Below are 23,519 nucleotides of genomic sequence, written 5' to 3'. Positions count from 1 at the left end.
TGAAATCTATTTTAGGGCAAGTTTGTTTGAACCTATTTTCATTTTAGGCCTAAGGTTTTGGGCATTCGGCACGTTGTTGGATATGGAAGGTTATGGTAACACTTTATTTGAAGGGGCGTGCATAAGACTGACATGATACTGTCATAAACATGACATAACACCTGTCTTGAACATGAAGGAGTCTTTATGACTGTTTATGACTGTTGTCATTAAGTGTCATTCGGTAAATTATGACGCTTTTAATGCAAAGTTTAAAATGTCTTTGTCATGACAACTTGACATTAACAAAGACAAAAATGTCTTGATTATGACAACTTGACATTAACCAAGACAAAAATGTCTATGTTATAACAACTTCATATTAAATAAGAAATCATAACCTGTCACAAATATGTCATAACAGGTCTAATTATCAAACTTTAAGAAGTTATTTAGCTTTGCGTTAACATTAGCCTGTCATATGTTATGGTTGGTTTTAACTTTGGTTGTCATGACACCATTATAACTGTGACATGAATATTTCACTTGTCCTCAAGTAAAGTGGAACACATTGTACTAGTTATAAAGATTTCATTAAGAGTTATTACACTGTCAAATGCTTTAACAACAGTGTCATTAATATTTCCCCTTACCTCAAGTAAAGTGGAACACGTTGGACTAGTTATGATTTCTTGGTTAATGTCAAGTTGTCATAAAAAAGACATTTCTGTCTTTGTTAATGTCAAGTTGTAGTTAATGTCAAGTTGATATAATCAAGACATTTTTGTCTTTGTTAATGTCAAGTTGTCATAACAAAGACAATTTAAACAATGTAAACTTTGCATTAAACGTGTCATAATTTACCGAATGACACTTAATGACAACAGTCATAAACATTCCATAAAGACTCCTTCATGTTCATGACATGGTGTTATGTCATGTTTATGACAGTGTCGTGTCAGTCTTATGCACACCCCTTCAAATAAAGTGTTACCAAGGTTACTAATGTGATTGCTTTACCTGTAAATTAAATTAATGCTTTTTCAATTACTGAATTAATTGAAATAAATTATTTTTTTTCCGAATATTTTTTTATTTTAATATTTTTTTTGTTAATGCGATGTGTAGGTCTTAAATTTGACTTACTGAAACCTGCAGAAACCCTGTTCTTTTTAATGGCCACTAGATGTCGCTATAGAAGCACTGCTGTTTTAGACATTGATGTGTGTGTGTGTGTGTGTATATATATATATATATATATATATATATATATATATTTATATAATTTATTTTAACTAAATTGTCTTCTTTTTTCATAATTAACTAAAAGCAAGTAGGGATCAGAAAACCACTCAGTAAAGAAAATGTTTTGATGTAAAATTGGGCATTTTTACTGGATAAATAGTTATAAGATGTAGTGAATGTTTGATAGCAATGCCAAAAAATCCAAAGCTGTCCACATTAAGGCACATATGTGCATATTAAGTAACTGTTACACTAAATATGGCAACACTTTACTAAAACAGTGTCCTTGTTGCCAACATACTGTACATGTTGGCTACTTGTTGTCAACAGCATTATGATACATACAACTAGCCCTAATCTTATAATAAGTAATGTTGTTAGTTAATATTTCTCAGTGCTTACTGTGCAAATTTCACTGTAACAAGGACATCTTAAAATAGGAATTTCAGATTCTGGCCAACCAGCATATGCATTAGTCTCAGACTACTGTAAATACTACCCTAGTCCAGTCTTAGTAGTTTTTCTTTGTCACTAATCAGAGGTACAAATTTGTGATGCTGAATCCTTGCTTCCTACAGTCAATTTGGAACCTCCTCAAATCATACTAAATAACAGTTTTGTGTGTAAAAAAAGACATTCTGAAAGTCCTATGTCTTATCACAAAGCAAATACTAAATAATAACAATAAAAATGTATGTCTACTACTCATGGACGCATTTGACTTTGTTATGCAGGGTTTTATTATTATTATATTGTTGTTGTTATCGTTATTATTACTACTACTGGGCTGCTGCTGCTGCTACTACTAGGCTACTATTAGGCCCTATTATTAATATTTTATTTTATTTTCTTGGTGGTAGCAAAGAGTTAATACAGCCGTCAGATTCCTCCTCCTACGTAACCGTGTTTTGCCTACATAAACAAAGCTGAAATAGTTCTTTCCACTCTTCTCCAGTCCCGTGATTGCACCGGAGGTCTCGCGCAATTGTGCAGAGATGGATACAAGTCGCGCGGACGCCTCACAGCGATTCTCCGAGATTATTGAGCTCAATGTCGGAGGGCAAGTTTACGTTACGCGACACTCAACTTTACTCTCCGTGCCCAATTCTTTGCTCTGGACCATGTTCAGTCAGAAAAAACCCACGGAACTTACCACCGACAGCAAGGGACGCTTCTTTTTGGACAGGGACGGCTTTTTGTTCAGATATATTTTGGATTACTTGCGAGACCAGACTCTGGTTTTGCCCGATTACTTCAAAGAGAAGGCGAGCCTTCTTAAAGAGGCGGAATATTTTCAACTTCAAGAGCTGGCGAGACGCCTGAGACCGGCGGTCAGTAAGGATAACTCTATCTGCGAGGAGGTGTGCCAGAGCGACCCGGAGGAAGCTGCGCACGCCGGCACCAGCACTGGACCTCGATCCCCGTCTCTGGACGTGAAGAAAACCGGCTACATAACCATCGGGTACAGGGGCTCCTACACCATAGGACGAGACATCCAACAAGACGCCAAATTTCGAAGGGTCGCGAGAATCACCGTGTGCGGCAAAACGTCCCTCGCCAAAGAAGTTTTCGGGGAGACTCTGAACGAGAGCAGAGACCCCGACAGACTCCCAGAGAGATACACGTCTCGGTATTACCTGAAGTATAATTTCCTGGAGCAAGCCTTTGACAGGCTGGCGGAGATGGGCTTCCACATGGTTGCTTGTAGCTCCACGGGCACCTGCGCGTACTCGAGTAACGACCCCAACGAGGACAAAATCTGGACGAGTTACACCGAGTACGTTTTTAGCAGAGATTGAAGTGGACTCACTTTTTGGAACTTTTATTCAAACACGTTTCTCGGACACTCACATTTCCTGTCGTTATACGCATCACGAATGTGTTTTGTGCACAATGTTTTATGTAAAGAAAAAATTAGGGACCGTCAATCGATGAGCAGACGTTTTGTGCATAGCCTATTTGTGTGTATAAGTAATAATTTAACAACAACGTCTGTAACCATAATACAAAACAACCACTGATGGCAATTCCCAGTATTTAACTACAAAAGGTTTGGGAGGAAGCACAAAATCAATCTTTATACTCAAGTTCTTGATAATTTGTGATATATATATATAAAAAAAACAATAATAATAATAATTGGATTCCTGCATATACCATTTTTCCCTCAGATTTATACGGGATTATTACCAGTTTTGTTTTTATGTCTGTCAGCTTCACAAACATAATAAACTAATCATGAAAGACATATTTGAATGGAGACTCTGAATAATACCTCATTACGGTAGGCTATATTTTAATTTGAGTGGATTAATTTAGAGTAAAATAACAGGTTTTCAATTGAATGTGTCCCACAACAAATTTGAATGGACAAACAAGCTACGGGCTACTAGCTTCAAACTAGCTGGTGATTAAACCACAGCTGATATCCTGTCACAGTTCGTTTGAAATGACAGTGTGAAGATATAAAACACATAAACTGTGGTGTGTGTGCTGACTGAACACCTTTGGTGATGGTGCAAGAGTGGCCTTAGTGCAGGCTCCAAAAAGGAGATGTGAATGTGAGTGGAGAAGAGACACTGTCTGGCCTGAGGAAACAGATGGACAACTAGGAGACAGAGAACAGGAACTAGGCCTGTGCCTGCCAACAGTCCTGTGTACACACACACACATACCATATAATTATGCAAAATATGCTTTTACTTCTTTGTGTTGCATAGATGCAATCAAAAATATGCAAATATCAGTGGTCAAAATATCATAAACATGCTTTTATTTATAACTGCCAGGTATCACAGTATATTACTGACAATTCTGGACCACCTGAGTGTCAGTCACACAGAGACAGGAACAAATTCTCTCTTCAGAGGAAGTTGTATCAAGAGGAAGAGAGAAAGCAAAACAGAAAAAAATACACAGAACAGAAAACAAAGAGCCCTCTCTTTTCTCTGAAGAGTGTGCGTGTGTGTGTCAGTGTCAATGAGTGAAAGAGCTACAGGCCAAAATCTAATTATTATCTATTTAATTATAAATTCTAATATTACAAAATAATATATTTTTTTTATTCCAACACTTTCCAGCTAGAAAAAAAGCCATACCAAGATAGATTGCAACAGTTTTTTGCAACTTTTAACTGTCACTTCCTGCAATGGCAGAAGACTTTGAATATTGTTTCATGCAACTTTAGTTTGGATATCTTTCGCACTTTCAATTCATGGTTCCGTTTTGGTGCATTCCACCCACACGACATGACACTATCATGACATTTTATCTGTTCATCAAAACACACAAAAGTACTTCCCTCTGTTTTACCTACAGTGAAAATAGATCTTACTGTACTTCTAAACACAGAAGTTAAAACAACCTGCTTTGTTATCATGGTTTCACAAAAGCCAGAGTCACCGCTATATGTGGAAAGTCTAGATTTAAGAAAAGATTTCCATGTTGAAGTTTATCGTTGCACTCACTGGAAGTATGCATAATAGGCTAAGAATCTTGGAAAAACATCATACTCTGCCCCTCTCAGTTATAACAAAAGTTTCCTGTTTCATGCAAAAGGTGTTTTCCACATGTAAAGTACAACTGCCCTTTCCAGAAGACAAAGATAGAAAAGGGATCCTTCCAAACTAATTTCCAGTTTTTAAAAAATAGAATCCGGGGGACTCTCTTACTGTTTGTAATAATTCAGAGGAATACTCTGTCTCTCTCTGCCAAACCGGAGACATACGCAGGCTATGGAGGAGACAGCAGATGGTCCTGGTCAATGCATTCCTTTGCTGGAAGACACTCTATTTGCTCTTTTGAATTCTTTTAGACATATGCATTTATTCATTCTTTCAGTCATCCAAAATTAATCACTAAAGATGGAGGATTATGAAGAACATTTGGGACAAAATTCTCTCAGATACATAGATATATAGTTATTTTGTCCAATCATATACCTTTTTGCGTCTTTACACAGTAAAACCGACTAATTGACTGTAGTCATATATTTTGTCTAGTCTAAAAATAAGTTTGAAAACTTTTGTGGGACTGTAGTTCGCTTAGTGGGACAATTGTACATTAACAATATGACAATATGAATACAAACATTCCAGAGGGAACGCTGACAGGACGTTTGTGTTATGAGAAAATAAAATGTTTTTATAATGTAAGCCAGAGCATTTATGTAAACAGGGAAAACATTTTTTTTAAATGTACTCCTACACCCCAAGTTATATAAAAAATATAATACAAATATATATATATATATATATATATATCAACGCATTCTCATCCCAAAGCGCCATATACAACTTTTGCAAAAGCGTAAAGTATAATTAATGGACCCTATTGACTTTCATAGTTTTGTTTTTTGTTTGTTTGTTTGTTTTTTGCTATACTGTAGAAGTCAATGGGGTCCAATTAAATGTTTGGTCACTGGCGTTCCTCAAAATATCTTTCTGTTCAACAGAAGAAATAAGTTCATACAAGTTTTGAACAACTTGAGGGTGAGTATATGATGAAAGTGTTCATTTCGGGGTGAACTATCTCTTGAACATAGCAGGGAAATTAGACTGAAACATAATACATGAATGGACAGAGGAAAGTACTCATCAGAAAGACATTTAAATAATTGCCCTCACGCACTAATAGTCTTTCACGGATTTGTAGCAGGGCTGCTGCAGCACATGTGAGATGGATGCTTGCATTTTATTGCCTTTTATCTTATTGTTGATCAAGACACATATAAACAAGCTCCTGTATTTTACATATTTGCACATGAAGAGTTCAGATGCAAAAGCCTCTAAGTGCCATTTGAAATTTTGTTCTAGAATGACCATTTTTATCAAGCTTGTGTATTTAAGTTCAGTAATTTCACTTAAATGACAATTAATAGGTAATCTTCATTGCCATTTAAGTGAAATTACTGAACTTAAATATACAAGCTTGATAAAAATGATCATTTTAAAAGAAAATTTCCAATGGCACTTAGAGGCTTTTGTATCTGAACTCTTCACATACTGTTTATTTAGAGCTTAATTTACTGTTTATTTTATGAACGGTCGAGAGAACCTTTCCAGCATATCGCTCCGTGAGCCTCTGTCATAAACTGCAGGGAGCCTCTATGTAAACCAACTCCTTAGCGACAAGCCCAGATCAATATAATCGAATGTCCTGCTGCATGCTCGGGAGGCTCGTACCTTCATTCGCCTTGTTTAATAATCAACACAGGTCAGTGGCTAAAATAGGAATGCCTGTGTTGGGAATCAAAAGGCTTTGGATATCCTTCGAAGATTGCCAGGTTTAATGAGGGTACGTGTAATGGTGAACTCCAGCTGACTCACTGAAAAGAATGAGAACGATGCTGGACATTTCACGTCATCACCATGACAACCACTTTTAGTATGTTTACAAAGTCGCTTTATAAAAGCAGAAGCCAATAGCACCTATAAATTCCCATGTTGCTGACATTATTGTCATTATTGAAATGAGTTTTTTGCTTTACTTGCATGGCAACAGACCGAATACGAGTCAGTTTATGTCATCTTCAAAAAAAAAAAAGGATGGTAATTGTGGTAAGCTATGTGCATAGCATTAAGCACCATTGCACTCTTACAATGTTTACCATATATTTTATATTCTTTCTAAGAGCTGATATTGATGCTGTAAAATTAGGCTTTCAGGCCCAGAGGCTTATTTGCCAGTAGTGTGCAGACTAAAGAACATTTTGTTGGCAGGATGTCTATAGCAGTCTTCACAAGGAGGCTTGGAAAATATAGGGAGCCTTTTGCTGGTCTCAGTGTGGGGGACATCCCAAAGCTTCTGGAGCCAAACATAGCCCAGGGTCTAGATAAAGTGAAGCATGAATCAAAGTCCACTAAATCCAACAGCATAGGAGGAAGGTTTTGGAGGCTTACCTCTTACTAATAATTGCCTATGGCTAAATTTGGTCAGCCTTCTTTTCATAGAACATATTTGCTTTGAAATAGGGCCCATTTATGTTATTACACAAAGATTATGGAGAATATAGGCAATATAAAGAGGCTCTTGTAAATCCACGGGGCATCAGGCATTTTTCATTCCAGGCTGTTTAAATGAGGTGGATTAGATGAATACGTCTCACTGTGTTCAGCAGGAACAGGTCAATATTGCATTTTAATATAACATCACTGAGCACATCAAAGAAAATCTATATGAGATAAAGCCCTGGTATCCTCCATAACCTTGTGGGTTTAATAAAGAGCAGATTTTATCTTTTCCTTTTTCCTTCACAGATGGTTAGGACAGGATGTTGTCTGCTAAACTGACACTAAGTACTGACAACTGACACTAAGTACTAAACTACTTGTGCTTGTCTTTAGTATATATCCACTCTGGAGGAGGAATCTGGCCTACAGAGAGTATAGGTGCGGACGTAGACCTTTCTTCCCTTCTCTGTTGGGACTGTTGGGGCTGGGACTGGGACTGTTGGGATTTCTCCGTCACCCTGAAAAACAGCAACTCACACGTATCCTGTGTTCTTCATTTTCTGAATTTTCTATAGCTTTTTTTCGTTTCACCGAAATAATCTGTTCAGCTTTTCCCCACAGGTGGTGCAAACTAAATGATTATCTGGCAATCATAGCAGAGCTCACGCTGTCCTACGGCAGAGGGCACTTCTACACGTATTGTACCATAAACTGTTTTCAGCCAAAAGGGCCGTGCAAGTCGTGCAGTGGAACCAGTCCACATACTGGGTAGTAGTGGGAAGTTCAGATCATTTTACTGACTCGGATCTTTGAGTCTCGTTCAGCAAAATGAACGAATCTTTTTTCAAAACATTTAGTTCATTTCAGCATAAAATAATTAAAATGGCATGTTAAATATCCCCACATATCTAGTACTTATGAATATCTTGCTTACATTTGTAAAAAGAATAAAAATAAAATATAGGGTAATGCAGCCAAAGCCAAATTATAAGCAGCTGAAATGTTGTATTAATTGAGTAGTTGTTGGGTCTTAAGTTCAGGCTTTTGCTGTCTGATTCTGTTAGTTCTGTCTGACTCTGATCTGTCTGCTGGGCCGAGCCGTGTGAGATACAGCAGGACCGGAAAGGGTGATGAATAGTTCATCTCTCAAGTTTTGAGTTCGGGTTCGGCCGGGTCCGAGTCTTTCGTTCTTCCTGTCAGTCCCTTAGAGTCTATGCTGTCAGTACTGGAAAGAAAAATGATTAGTTCAGTTTCGAGTCTTCGGGTTTGAGTCCTTCGTTCTTTTGTCACATGACCGCTGGAATCTTGCATCAAATACAACATTAGATTCGTATTATTGACTGTGTCTGAATGTATATTGTATTATATTTAGGCATTAAACATTATATATATATATATATATATATATATATGCAATAAACATTATCTGAAAAATAAAAGTTCCATCTTATTATTGTCCCTGTCTGTCTCTTTTCTATATTTTGCATCTGTAGTGTGTATTATTATATATTATACATTAATTAACTACTATTATTAATTAACTAACTGCAAGTTTGTGAATTATTATTCAAAACGGTGACAATTCATGTGACAAAAGAACGAAGGACTCAAACCCGAAGATTTGAGAGAAGAACTAATCATTTGTCTTACCTTCTTTCCGGTATTGCCAGCATAGTCTCTATGGGACTGACAGGAAGAAAGAAAGACTCGGACCCGGCCGAACCTGAACTCGAGACTCGAGAGATGAACTAATCATTTCTCTTTCCAGTAATGACAGCAGCACAGTCTCTATGAGACTGGCAGGAAGAACGAAAGACTAGGACCCGCCCTGAACCCGAAGACTCAAAGATGAACTAATCATCCGTTTCCAGTACAAATTCAGAACTCATTACGTTGCTCATAATCACTCTCTGAGACAACTCGCGAATCATGTTAAAGATTCGTTCAAAATGAACGAATTGTTCATGAACGACACATCACTAAGGGGCATGCTCGACCCAGATCTCCACAGTAGGGTTTTCTTAGGCAGTAAAAACATTTCTTGCACAGTTTGCAGATCAATCAGTTGTGCACTCAAAAGCATCATGCCCGCAGGTTAACCCTTCCTCTCTTCCTACCTGGGAACAAGCACCGCAAAATCCACCAGCTACGTGCCTTGCACAGCAACCAGTGCAAACCATAACTTCGAAAGGAGAGTCTCCTCTTTTGTTGAAAGCAGACAACCCTGTAAACATTTCAAAAATCTTCAATCCACCCTCTACCTGAAGTCGTAGACAAGCTGATCAAAAAAGAAGTTAAGCCAGGCTTCATGATCGGGCCATTCGATCACGATACCCCCTTTAATCTGTTTCGTATTAGCCCCATCGGAGTGGCTACAAGAAAATTCTCGGGCGAACAAAAGCCTAATAATTGATCTGTCAGCTCCCCACAATTCCCTGTTCCCTAGCATAAACAGCTTGATCCCTTTCGATGAATTTTCGCTTTAAAAACTACAACATAAATCACGAAATCGACAATGATCAAAACTGCAGGTCGGGGTGCTTGGCTTGGTAAATTCGACATTACATCTGCTTTCAAAGTAATGCCTATCCATCCAGATTCATAGCACCTATTCGGAGTTCGCTGGCACGGCAAATATTATTTCGCAGTTTAACTTTTTTTCAGAAAAGCTTTTATATGCTGATTGTTTTTATCATTTTGTATTTACTGTCATTCTCCTGTGTAGCACTTTGAGATTCTTCGGAATGAAAAGTGCATTATAAATAAAATATATTATTATTATCAACTTTTGGATGCAAAAGCAGTCCAAAAATATTTGAGTCAAAAATAATAAGTCCATGCCCTCAATTGGGTTTGTGGGATTTTATAAAGGTCGCTGGTTCGCGTGTCCGTGGCCACCGCAGCTCCTGGACCTATCTCAATCCTCAGCTCTATTCGACCTCTACCCTCTCGTAGTAGCAGCTTTTCTATGGGGGAAAGAACGGTCTGCTATTAGCATTTTAGTGCATTGTGACAATTATACACAACAGTGCATTGCCTTAATAAAGGCCATTCCCTAAGGCACCTCATGTGGATTTCAGCTTGCGACCAATTCATTATAATTGCTAAACACGTACCCGGGTCAGAAAACCGAATCGCTGACTCCCTGTCTCGTTTTTTGTTTCAGAAATTCAGGATGTTGGCTCAAGAGGCGGACCAATTCCCAACTCCAGTACCTCGTTATTCAGAACTAATATTCCCGCTAAAACCCTTCATCGACGCATCGCTCAACACTATACTCCAAGCAGTTTCTCCCAGGACCCTCCAATCCTACGTAACGGCTTGGAGATGTTTTAAAACATTCCACGTCTCTTATAGCATGTCATTCCCTGATTTTCTCTCTTTTCAATCCTCCTTTATTTCCTACCGTAATAGTGTTAATGGCACTCAAGTCGGGTCCATTAAAGGCTACTTGAGCGTAAACTCCATAAATTCCCTCCCCTGAGACAAATAATCCACTAACCTCCTTGCTGATCAAAGGGATCCAAAGATCAACCCTCTGCACAAGCTACCAGCCCCTCAACACCGCCCGCACACTCGACGGCATGTTCACCCTAGCTTTTTTTGGTTTTCTTAGGTGCTCGGAACTTGCTATCACCTCCAAGTTTGACCCAAAAATCCACCCCACGATCTCAGACTTGTCAGTACTAGATGGTGAAACAATCTCATATTTGATCAAGCAAAGTAAGGCTGACCAAACCAAAAAAGGGTAATTTCATCTACATTTTTAACCTCTCGTCGCCAATCCAACAAAACCAGTCAATTCTGGCATATCTGCAGTGGAAAAGTTCCCAAGATAAATCTCCCCTGGAACCCCTGTTCATTGACGATGTCAATAAACCTGTGACAATCTTTTGTTTTCAGAAACACCTCAGATCTGTTCTCTAACATTCAGGCATTCCATCAAAGGATTTTTCACTCCTTCCATATCGGGGCAGCAACTTCAGCAGCCCAAAAAGGCCTCTCCCAACAGCAGATCCAAGCTCTTGGGAGATGGTCCTCAGATGCTTTCCAACGGTATTTCAGGACAAACCGGTTCCACATTAAAAAAGCCCACCAAACCCTCATCGGGTAAAGAAGAAGAATATATATTTAAAAATCCCCTCGACTTTTCCCATTTCCTCTTTCTGTCCAGCGAGTTTTTGTCCCACAGCGGACGCAGCGAGAACCTCCCGGTAGAGCACTTACGTTTTCTCTTTCGTCCTGCGACGCAGTGTGAGAAAATCTCTCGATTGAGTACTCATTTTTCTCTTTTCCCGTTTCCTCTTTCTGTCCAGCGAGTATTGGTCCCACAGCAGATGCAATGAAAACTTTCCTGGTAGAGCACTTACTGTATGTTTTCTCTTTAATCCAGCAACGCAGTGTGAGAAAATCTCCCAGTTCAGTACTCATTTTCCTCTCTTTCTGGTTTCTCTTATACTGTCTAGCGAGCATTGTTCTCACAGCAGACGAAATGAGAACTCTCCCGGTAGAGCACTTACGTTTTCTCTCTCCTCCAGAGAGCATTGGTCTCACAGCGGACGCAGTACGAGAAAACCTCCCGGTACTCATTGTTCTTTTTTCTGGCTTCTCTTTCTCTCACAGTGGACACAGCGAGAACTTCCTGCAAACACTGGCCTCCAAGAGTTCGCAATAAGAACTTTCCAGTAAGCATAGGCTGGAATTGTCACTTCAACGTCAGTGGGTAAGGCCCAATGGCCACGAGCCGCCCTCCTGGTTGACCATCCAGGCCCCTTCTCTAGATGCCAGCATGTCAAACTTGGCACTCATTTGGGGAGGTCTTTTGTCCAGCAGCTGTCCTTTGCTCTTTAGCCTTTTGGGGGGAGTACGAGTACGCATTTTGGTATGAGTACAAGCTCGGAGCTCTCCCCCCAGACAGCATGCCAAATACACATTAAATCTTATCCACTCTAATTATTCGTACGTGTGAACTTGTGAAATGATCTGAGAATAAACGTACACACACACACACACACAAATGTGCGTAAGCCTCTCGTTCAGAACTGAAATTTATAAATCGCAAAATGATCATGAAATTGTGCATGGCTGAATGGTTTCAGATCTCTGCCTTGTAAACAGATTTTTAATTAATTATTGAAGCATTAAAGAGCACTGGTCAACATCCAAATCTTTTACTGAAGAAACACGAATGGCAAGAATTGCTAAGATTTCCAAATACCTGCAGTTCTTCAACTCTCTGCCACAAGGAAAAGTGCGTATGTCTACTCAGACTGTTTTTATAAATATAAACATGGGTGTGGATTGTAGGCCAACACACATTCTAAGTTCATACGCACGTTTTATATAGTTTATTTATCAGGTGTGAGGATATAGTAGTTAATGAAATTTTTGACAGGGGTTGGCTCCTAAACCATTCTCAAATGGGAATTTTTCGCTGGTGCTGGTGTCCTCTCTAAATGTCGCTGCTGCTGCTTTCCCTCTCACTGTGTCTTCTGCCAAGTCAAGCTTCCGCACCGTGGAGGTCCGGTTAGTCTCACGCTGGTCTTTCTGAGCGTGGTAAAGGCCGCCGGCATCAATCAGCGGTGGGGAACAAAAGCAGGAGCTCAGGCGCACACCTCCCAGCATCCTGCAGCCCCGCTGACTCTTACACAGGGCTCTTTTGGAGAAAAAGGAACCCCTGCCGACTGTAAAAAGGCCAGGAAATCTACTGTCCCAGCACTCAAGAGTGTTGATATCTAAAAAGATATGCACTTATGCACATACACAAACACACCCACGCTGCCTTAGCTCATTTTAGAAAATGTATACATATACAGAGGGAGATGACAGAGAAGTAATGAATATCGGAACAATTGCCATAACTCTCTCAAATAATTCATCATCTCGCCATGACATTATTTATTTATTTTTTATTTTTTGCACGTCAACACACAAAGAGAGACAAAAAGGAGAAAGATTCAGGGGCTAAATGTCAATTAATTTCAATGACTAATTTTGTGAACTTTATAGGAGTGTGGGGGGAAAATCCTCAATTTTTAGCACAGAAGAAATTAATAGTAGTTCAATCAGTAGTTGAACTCTCAAAATAAATGTACATTTGTGCATTTAATTGATATGAAGCATTTATCCAAAGTAACAAACAAAAGGGGTGTCTGATATGAGTGAAGCCATCACTCATCAGTTCATGGCCATCATTTTTCAGAATTGTATTGTTCAGTCATAAAACTCTTCCAAGTAGATTATTGGTTCCTCCAAATCAGCAGCATAGCCAATCAATCTCTTTCCTGTCTACAGAACCCTATTTATTTCCACCTCGACCTGGTCCAGCATAGTACTGTGCTCCATGGGGATTTTCTTTAGTCCACCTACTCCCCAGCACCACCTGTGTAGATCTGTTAGGTTTACTCATTGATAAGAAGTGATAAGAGTGTAGATTTATCTGCTGGCTTAGAGAACTGCTGCAAGAACTTTGCCAGCAGATAGACAGGTGGTGCTGGGGGCTAAAATTATTTTGTGCAGGGTGGTTCAGGGTAGGGAAAAAATACAGTTCAGTTATATTCAAGGAAAGAGAGATCGATTGGCTGTGCTGCTGGTTTTAAAGAACCAATCAGCTTACCTAATCAGCTTTAATGACTGCACCATGTATTTCGGAAAAATAAGTTCACTATCATGGACATCTCACAATCATTATAGATGCCTCATATTAGCAGCCTAAAAAAACGGTTTTATTTAACATAGAACAGGTTACCTGGTTACTGTGAATATGCAAGACTTTTGATTAATTAGCCACAATAGGTAAATAACTAATAATATCAAAATGCTCTAAATGATTAAATTACTTGCACTACAAAATCAGATTACAATAATAAATGAAAATATGACAAAACAAAAATTTGCGCAGCTAAAATAACTTGAAACAGCTGCCACCAGAGGTGTTAAAAATTAGTTGGATAAATTAGCTAACACTTGCAAAGAAGAACCAGTTTTCCCTATGCAGTCTCTAAAATGCCCCTATATTATGCTAGTTTTAAAGGTTACACATTTTGTTTTTGTCTCCTAAAACAGGTTTGCATGAATCAAAGGTTAAAAAAAAAATCAAATGACTGTAATTTTCTCATAATAAACATTGCACATCACCACATTTTTCAATGATTCTCAAATGACTCGATTGATGAATCAATCTCTCTAAATCCCTCCTTTTCGTGAGCAAGCTGGTCCAAATAAACTGGGTACTGACCCATCTTTCAAAAGCAAGCTTTTTGCGAAACCCGCGTTGAACGCCAAGATTTGAGAATATGAAGTTGTCGGTAATATGACGTTTGAGGGCTGGTCAATTTGTTTGCGGGCAGACAACATACAACATAAGTGGGCATTATACAAATGTATTATCTAGTGACATGCAACCATAACGTAGGGGGATTTGAATTACAGACAAATCATTGAGAAGGTTCAGAGTCCATTTTTTATCACACTGCAAGAAATGGACTATTAGAAGAAAAAAAAAACATAAAAAGGGGCACTCTAATAAAGGCAAACAAATGCCCTAGTCTAGGCATGCCGAAACCTCAGGCTAATGTCTGACTGTTAAAGCCATGAATCGTGCATTGTTTTGGACTGAAATACAGCTTCAAAAGAAGTTCTTGTAGCATGAGATGTGGCATGAGTCCATGCAAAGCCAGTTAACCATCATATGAAGCATGCCAAATGTGTCTGTCTGGATAGTATTAGCAGGGGGAGGGGGGGGGGGGGGGCTATTACACAAGACGTTGTGCAGATGCTCACATCTGCTCAGAGCTGTAGCTTATATCCGGCACTGATAAGAGTTTTCTGTAGGGTTAGCTCAACAATTCTGATCACGAGAGATGGACGTTTTCACAAAGGCTATGCAGTCGGCAGTCTCCATGGCAATTTGTGACGTGTATGATTTTAGGATGAAAATGAGGGCTGTCTGCATAATCACATGAACTATTCATATCAACGTTAATTAATGTGCCATGCAGCTTATATTAGTTCGACTCATGCTAGTGCTTATCTGTGAGAGGGCCGCTTGTTTGTGTGTGAAATCATATTTCACAAAAGATAATCAGAGACAGCACTCCAACTTTAAAAGTCATGATATGATCTCTCTCTGTTAACAAAGGCTTCTATTAGATATTCCTGGAGCTCATGGCTAAAATTATTGCAGTCAGTACAGCGATATATCCACACCGCTTCGACCTTGAATATAACAAAAACATTTCCACTGTATTCTTGGAAAAGGTGCAATGAGCTAAAGTTGAACGTATAGAGATTGCCTAAAATGACTTTAAAAAGACCATTTGCCTTGATAAATGAACCTTTTCTAGATACGTATACTGAAGCAGTCCTACGACAGGACGATCTAAATAAGCATAAGGATATGAGATCTGACATGTTTGGGTCTGAAATGGGAAGATTCTGGGTTTAACCCTCTGGCCTTCATAAATAACAGCTGTGTCTTCCCATCTGTCAGTGGCTTCACATCAAGCAGTATATTAGTACAACCCCATTTCCAGAATAGTTGGGGACATTTTGTAAAATGCAAAAAAAAAAAAAAAAAAAACTGTGATTAGTTCATTCTCTTGAACCTATACTTAACTGACAAATGTAAAAGAAAATATTTCCAATGTTTTCACTGACCAACTTAATCTTATTCTGTAAATATAAACACGTTTTGATTTTGATGGCTGCCACCTTTCCTTTTAATTATACTATTTAATCATTTGGGAGTTGACTCCAATTAATTGTTGACTCCAATCTAATTGTTGGAGTTTTGGAAGTGGAATATTTGCCCAGTCGTGTCTGCTCAACAGTCTGGTCATCATTGCCTGATTCTCCTTTTCATGTTGGGTCATACATTTTCCATAAGAGACAGATCTGGACTGCAGGCAGGCTGCCAGACACATCTTTTCTATGGTGCAGAGTGTCTAGAAATCACTCAGTTTTAGCTTGTGTAAAATGAGGGCTGACATTGTCTTGCTTCCATGATGTCATCTTGATGGCAATATATGTCTCTGTATAATCCAAATGCATGTCTCCATGTCAATGGTAATTTCACAATAATGCAAGTTGCCCATTACGTTTGCACTGCTGCCCCCAAATACCATATGTTTGCTTTTGCACATCGCTGAAGAAAGTCTGGTTGGTCCCTTTCGTCTTTGGGACTGAGAAATCGATGTCCATTTTTTTCCTAAAAATTAACTTAAACATGGACTCATTTGAACACAGCACACATTTCCACTGCCTTTTAGACCATCTAAGATGAGCTCAGGTCCAAAGAACTCGGCAGCATCTTCGCATAGAACTGATGCATAGCTATTTCCTTGCGTAACAGATTCAAGTGGGATTTCTTGATGCAGTGTCAGACTGTGTTAAGTGAAAAAGGTTTTCCAATACTGTTGAGCACATGTGGCTGTATTTAACAGAGTAGAATGACGGCTTTACACAGACTGAGATTTCTCTGGATTCTTGAATTGTTTGACAATTCTTTCGTGATATTTGGCACAAAGTGATGACCCATGACCCACCTTTGCTTACAAAGACTGAGAAGCTCTTTTACACCCAAACACGATTTAGTCAAAAGAGCCAACTCCCATCTCTATACGATGTTCTGATGCAGAGATATTGGTCTTGCTAAACAGTTGCTAGGGTACTCTGTTTGATTGCTATGGAGTTGCTTGGCAACTGCCAATGATGAATCTCCAAAGGCTTCTTCTCACTATGGATGTTATAAAACAAACTCCCATTCCTTTGTGACATTCAGAATGTCCTGATATCCCTCTTTGGATTTTGGTTTCTAGGGCATGGCCAGAAAGTGTTGAGTAATTCATGAAAGGCTGTTTTCTGCCCCTCGCAAACGAGACTCTTCCTCATGTTTCTATGACACTTCTATCCAGAGATATCCCTTCAATCTCTTTCAATTGCAGTCTATGGAACTTGTTGCTAAGGGATCCGTAGCTATGTTCAATACAAAATCTCTATGCAAGATACTATCTTGTGGCCTCAAGATAGTAACTTGTGGCCTCAAGATACTATTTCGTAGCCTCAAGATAGTAACTTGTGGCCTCAAGATAGTAACTCGTGGCCTCAAGATACTATTTAGTGGCCTCAAGATAGTAACTCATGGCCTCAAGATACTATTTCGTGGCCTCGAGATAGTAACTTGTGGCCTTAAGATAGTAACTCGTGGCCTCAAGATACTATCTCGTGGCCTCAAGACAGTAACTCGTGGCCTCGAGATGGAGTTAGTATCTTGAGGCCACGAGAGAGAATCTTGAGGCCACAAGTTAGTATCTTGAGGCCAAGAATTACTATCTTGAGGCCACGAGATAGTATCTTGAGGCCACGAGTTACTGTCTTGAGGCCACGAGTTACTATCTTGAGGCCACAAGTTACTATCTTGAGGCCACGAGATAGTATCTTGAGGCCACAAGATAGTTATAATTATTTTTTTTTGCCAAAGTGGGACTAGGGGGGCTCCGTAGTATCTTTTGAAATTGAAAGAATGAAAGAAAAACAAAATTAAAACAAACAGATAACAGTAACACACAGTATTTCAAAGAAATGATAAACACAGAAACACAGTGTCAACATTTCCCAATATCAATATCTGAAATTCAAACTAAGTATTATTCAAATTTCAAATTCAATGTTTTGTTTTCAAATTCCCCTAAAAAATACTGACTAGCACTCTCCATCAAAAATGACCGCAGTTCAGTCCATGAAGAGAAAAGGGGGGGGGGGGGGGACAAACAAACAAAAACCCCACAATTTTGTCTTCAGGGAAATCCAGAAAACCTTGAAAAAAACGCTATGTGTGCAGTTCTGTCCTACCCAATCAGAAAACTCTTTTTCTCTCAACTCTCTCAGTTTTTCTCTGTTTTTACTCTATTTCCAGATACGAAACGATGGGCTCGCCAGTCCAAACCGGGGATAAGAATCCACAGGCAGGACAGGATTCAGGATCACAGCACCAAAGCTTGTCGGTTAGTTAGTTTTATAGCAATATAAATAAAATACTAATTATTAATATTAGTGACCCGAGTTAATGACCTGGGTTACAGTCATAATTAGTTTAACTAGCCTACTGCATTAACAAACACGACTTTATTGTAAACTGTTAACTTAACAAGACTTCAAAAACATCAAAAGTCATACTGACCCAAACCTTTGAAAAGTAGTGTACTTTATGTAAAAAAACTGTTTGATAAAGTTAACATTATTAATGTTGTCAACATTTTATGTAGTTATTACATTGTAATACAGGCAATTTTTGCCATGGGAGAAACCTGCGAAGCTTTCTGAAAAATAGCATTACTATCATTTCACTATTGCTATGTTTGTAAAAGATGCCAGTGCTACAATAATAAGTTGGAAGGAATGGGTTACATTTTCTCTCCAGATGCATGTTTCTAAGAAAACACTCGGCTATTCAATTTGTGTATTTTAATAATATGTCTGTACTACATCCTCTCTCATACACAAACACACACTCATTCACAGGGAAAACCAGATGATATATATATATATATATATATATATATATGAAAGAGAGAAGAAAGAGAGTGAATCCAAGCACAAACAAATGCTTGCCAAGTGCTAGTCCTATTTTTTTTATTATGTGGCTTAAAAAAAGCATGATTTCTATGCATGAGTTATTTTCCTGTAAGCCTTTGGAGGTTCAGGCTTTGACTCCATGGTAAGTCCCCATAAAGAGCCAAATTTAACAAGCAGAGAATTTGGTAAAAAAAAAAAAAAAAAAAAGGTCAAAACAGTGATTTGCTATGAGAACAACAAAAACTCTGTATGAATGAGGGCAGTAAGTGTCAAAATGGGCCTGGTTGGGTGAAAAAAATAAGAATAGACGGGTTTAGCTGACCATTGTCTGTTCCCGGAGACAGCAGGGACAAACATTACAGTGCATTAGGCAGACGCAAGAGACAATTACATTAGATTTCATCAGAGTTGACACACTAATGAAATAGAGCCTGGCTATTTCCTTCTGCACGTTGAAATTAAAATACAGTGGAACAAGCATTTTCTAATCATGTTTATGAATAAAAAGAGTCATCATATTTTTGTTTAGCTTTTGTTTGTCCCTTATGACATACATTAAGGGAGAGACAAAGAACGAGCTGAATGAAAATCTAATTTAGGAATGTTTGATACATAACATTATTTGTACATGCCCTGCGTAGTGATATCTGTGGCCCTGCAGGCTTTTTGACCAAACAAAGGGAAGCACGGCCAAATCTTCAGTGGAGAAGTCTCCACTGAAAATCTCAAAATACTCCTACACACACCACACATACACACACACACACGCACACAAACAGAGAGGTGAGTCATCTACATACCTTTCCAGACTCCCCTCAGCTGTCTGCCTTCTCGGGCTGGTGTTTCCATGACAACAACCCAAGACTGTGGTTGGCTGGTCACTGACCCCGAGTCAACAGAGTCCACCAGACCCCACACTAAACCACTGAAATGCTACAGCACACCATAATCAGGCCGTGTACTGGAGCCGTTTCAGCATGTTCTGTGTCACTCCCTCACATTCTTATGGAAAGACTGTGCTAGTGTAAATTTTAAACTCCCTAAATGATAATCATAAAGAGTCATATAAAGTGAAAATAAATGATCAAAGAATTTGACAGCAATATTTCAGCAAAATGTCAGTAAATATCATTTGTTACATTCTAAAAATGCTTGGTTGAACTTGTTTCAACCTAAATTTGGGTCAAATATGGGAAAACCCAGCTGTTGGGTTAATTTTTGTATTGCATTTTTAACCCAACGGTTGGGTTTGTCCATATTTGCATTTTTGTAATGGCAGTATTTTACAAATATCACAAGGAATAGAAATCTTTTTTGGCAACACTACAGTAAGTCCAATCAGCATTGTCAAAACGATCCCGTTCAAATGGATATGCAAAAGCAACTAAAACTGCTGTATTATGCCTGGCCAGTAGTTAGCGAGGTCACATTGTAAAGAAAAACTACACGCCTACTGTATGGGGGTTGGGACTGGAACCGGCGGATTAAAGTGGGAATAAAAAAATGGTTTTATTTTGGATACAAGAAAGACGGGGTGAATTCTCCTGTACGCCGGAGGAAGGTTAAGGCGGACTGCCACCAGACTAACGATCTTGGTGACAGTGAACGGGCCAATAAATTTGGGTGCAAGTTCATTAGATACGGAGCAGAAAGGAATGATCTTAGTAGAAAGCCACACTTTTTCACCAGCGACATATACGGGAGGCCTAGAATGGCGGCGATTGGCTTTGTCTTGGTGCGCGACCCCACTTGAAGTAGAGTCTTACAGGCTCTAGTCCAAGTGCGGTGACACCTCTGGACAAAGGTGTGAGTGGAGGGGACCGCAACCTCGGATTCCAGACTAGGAAAATTGGTGGCTGGTGGACCTGTACTACACTCAAACGTAGAGAGGCCCGTGGATGACACTGGTAAGGCCGCGTTGTGTGCGTACTCCACCATAGACAGTTGTTGACTCCAAGAGAAATGATTCTTAAATACTAAACATCGTAACATTCTCTCCAAGTCCTGCTTGGCTTGCTCATTGCTCTGGGGATGAAACTCTGAGGACAAACTGACAGTCGTTCCCAGTAATCTACAAAACTTTCGCCAACATTTGGAAAACAAATTGGGGTCCTCTGTCAGAAACCACATCTGTTGGTATGCCATGTAACCGAAAGAGGTGGTTAACGACAATCACCGCTGTCTCCTTGGCTAAGGATAATTTGAGCAAGAGAATGAAGTGGACCGCCTTCGAGAACTGATCCACCACGGTAAAAACTACCGTGTGTTCTTGGGAGGGTGGGAGAGTGGTAATAAAATTTAGAGCGATATGGGACCAGGGTCTCGAAGCCACCAGCAGCGGTTGAAGTAACCCATCTGGGGGTCGATTGGAAGTCATACTGTGCATTCACATCGCCACCGGCGAGAGCGTCAAAGTGGCCGGAAGTCATTCATTTTCAATGAGAGCCGGCGGTGAGCTTCGGCGAGGGTCGCGTGGGGCGTCTTGGATGGCGAGAAGAGTTGAAGTCAGGTCAACTTCACGGTAATAAGCAATGACGCGGTTCGGCGGCAACCAGTCGGAATGTAGAAGTGCTGCGTTCGAGAGAATTCCAGAGAAAGCAGTCCTATAAACTTTGATTCCAACCACATTAGTTTCCAAGCAAAATAGAGGAGGTTGATCAATTGAATTTGATAGGAGGGCGCACAACACTATTTATAGGCAAGATTTTTGTGCTAGAACACTTTTTCAACAGGAATGCAAACTATAAGAGCACTTAACCATGGGCCACACCACACAAATAGCTTTTAATTTGTTTATTTCATTAGCAAACATATCACTATAAATGTTAAGTTCTTTCCATCGATCAATTTTCTGCAAAAATAACGATCAACAGGCTTGTTTGCTTTGCGGCCCCTTTCAATACAGTTTTAAAAAAGATAATGCATTCGATCTAAGTCAGAGCATCCACAAATCTTCCCATGGTGTCACTGGCAGGGCGGTGTGACCAGTGGCACAAACTGAGCAAGCCAAAACAAAACTGTAAACATCAGAAGCCATCAGAGGCCACCAGAATCGTTGCTTGACTAAAAACTTGGATTAACTCCCGGGGCCAGTTGCATAAACATAACCATTATGTTTAGACAGTGTCTTAAGTTAGAGGTAATCAATCTTGCTGTTCGGTACCAAATTAGACCAATGTACGTTTTTATGTAACTAACTTTAAAAAGAACAGTTTTTAAGAGAAAAATATTGGATGACTAACTTGTAAACCTAGTCTTAGCATTAGTCAACTCGCCCCCAGATGACAAGCCACATTGGAACAATGTCCTCACTGAATAACGCTGAACCGTAACCCCTCTGGCACAAACAAACGAGGGCGTTACCCCTTCTAAGGCTGGCCTGACCTTTGATTCGATCTCCCATGTGAATGTAGAGATGAATAGTAGAGTGTCTGGTAAAATGCACTCGGGAGAGGACGGGCGTTCGAAGAGGTCAAAAATACATGTTTGATGTTCTTGGAACCCGGGCGGTACGAGAGATCAAAATCAAAACGACCAAAAAAAAAGAGAGCCTGTCTGGAGTTTAATCTTTCAGCTTTGCAAATGTAAAATGTATAGTAAGTTTTTATGATTGGCCCAAAACAATAAAAGGTACCCCCGAACCTTCCAACCAGTGGTGCCATCCCTCCAATGCTAACTAACTTGACTGCCAAAAACTCTCTGTTTTCAATGTCATAATTATATTCGACAGAGGACAAGCGATGAGAAAAAAAAACATGCAAGGATGCATCTTGTCGTCTGAAGGAGAACGCTGATATAACACTGCACCTACCCCCACCTCTGGCCATGTAACCCCTTTTAGTTTGGAAAACGCAGTCTCAGCTGCTTCTGACCAACTGAATGTCGTTCTGGGAGAGGTCAAGGCTGTCAGAGATGCTAGAATCTGGATTTGGCCAATCCACCACAGCCTTGATCTTCTCAGGATCCATGCACATTCCCTCAACCGACACAATGTACTCTAGGAAAGGAACAGACTGTGCATGAGAAGAGCATTTCTCCGCCTTGACAAAAAGCCCATTCTCTAGCAACCTCTGAAACACTTATCAGACGGGCTGCATGTGTTCCTGGAGAGAGGAAGAAAAAATATCAATATGTCATCAAGGTATACATATATGAACTGATCGACTATATCACAGCACATCATTAGCAAGTGCCTGAAAGACCACTGGGGAGCTGGGAGACGTACGTGGCACTAACTTTATGGCACAGTCATAGGGACGATGTGGAGGAAAAAAAGCAGCTCGAGACTTACTGAACACCTCCTTCAGGTCCAGGTAATCCGCGGTCATGTTAGATAAATCCACAATCTCCTCCTGTTAGCCTGCGCAGAGCAAGGGAGGGCCACTGGACCAGAAATGGTGGGAAGTTCCTGGCCATTGATGGCATGTACAGCTGATACGTGAGGGATCTGAGAGGAACTTGGTGGTTGCGTGCAAAAAAATAGTCCATGAAATTACCTTCGGCCTGAGAATCCAGAAGTGCTCGACAGTGGGTTTCAAATCCTCCCGAAGGACGGTTGGTCTGTCCTCGCTGTTCCACTCTGGACACTCTTGCGTTCACTCTAAAAGGGGTGGTAAAATGCCATTTTCACAAGATGTAAAATAAATCTCTGATGTCCCCAGAGAGAAGGGGGTTTTAGCAAAAAATACCCCAGAGATATTTTATATAGCATGTTAAAGTCACTTTTTGAGGGTTTGCAAAAACGCACCGTTTTGTGCCTGGCCCTTTAAA

The 23,519-nt window shown here is 39.7% G+C and overlaps 1 protein-coding gene and 1 pseudogene across 1 annotated transcript; both read left to right on the top strand.

Moving 5' to 3' along the window:
* Positions 1-2,152: 2,152 nt before the first annotated feature.
* On the top strand, positions 2,153-3,472 carry kctd12.2 (potassium channel tetramerisation domain containing 12.2). The gene has a single exon (XM_039649657.2). It carries the CDS (start codon positions 2,220-2,222, stop codon positions 3,021-3,023), a length of 804 nt encoding a protein of 267 aa, XP_039505591.1. The 5' UTR covers positions 2,153-2,219; the 3' UTR covers positions 3,024-3,472.
* Positions 3,473-6,945: 3,473 nt separating this feature from the next.
* LOC120461371 (uncharacterized) lies at positions 6,946-11,850 on the top strand (annotated as a pseudogene).
* The last annotated feature ends 11,669 nt before the right edge of the window (positions 11,851-23,519 follow it).

Source organism: Pimephales promelas, chromosome 6, assembly GCF_988280905.1.
Source record: "Pimephales promelas chromosome 6, fPimPro1.hap1.1, whole genome shotgun sequence".
Lineage (NCBI taxonomy): Eukaryota > Metazoa > Chordata > Actinopteri > Cypriniformes > Leuciscidae > Pimephales > Pimephales promelas.
This window is presented reverse-complemented; position numbering and strand designations above follow the sequence as displayed.

What these genes read in the sequence shown, in the direction of transcription:
- kctd12.2 (XM_039649657.2), top strand. Translation starts at nt 2,220, where the DNA reads ATGGATACAAGTCGCGCGGACGCCTCACAGCGATTCTCCGAGATTATT.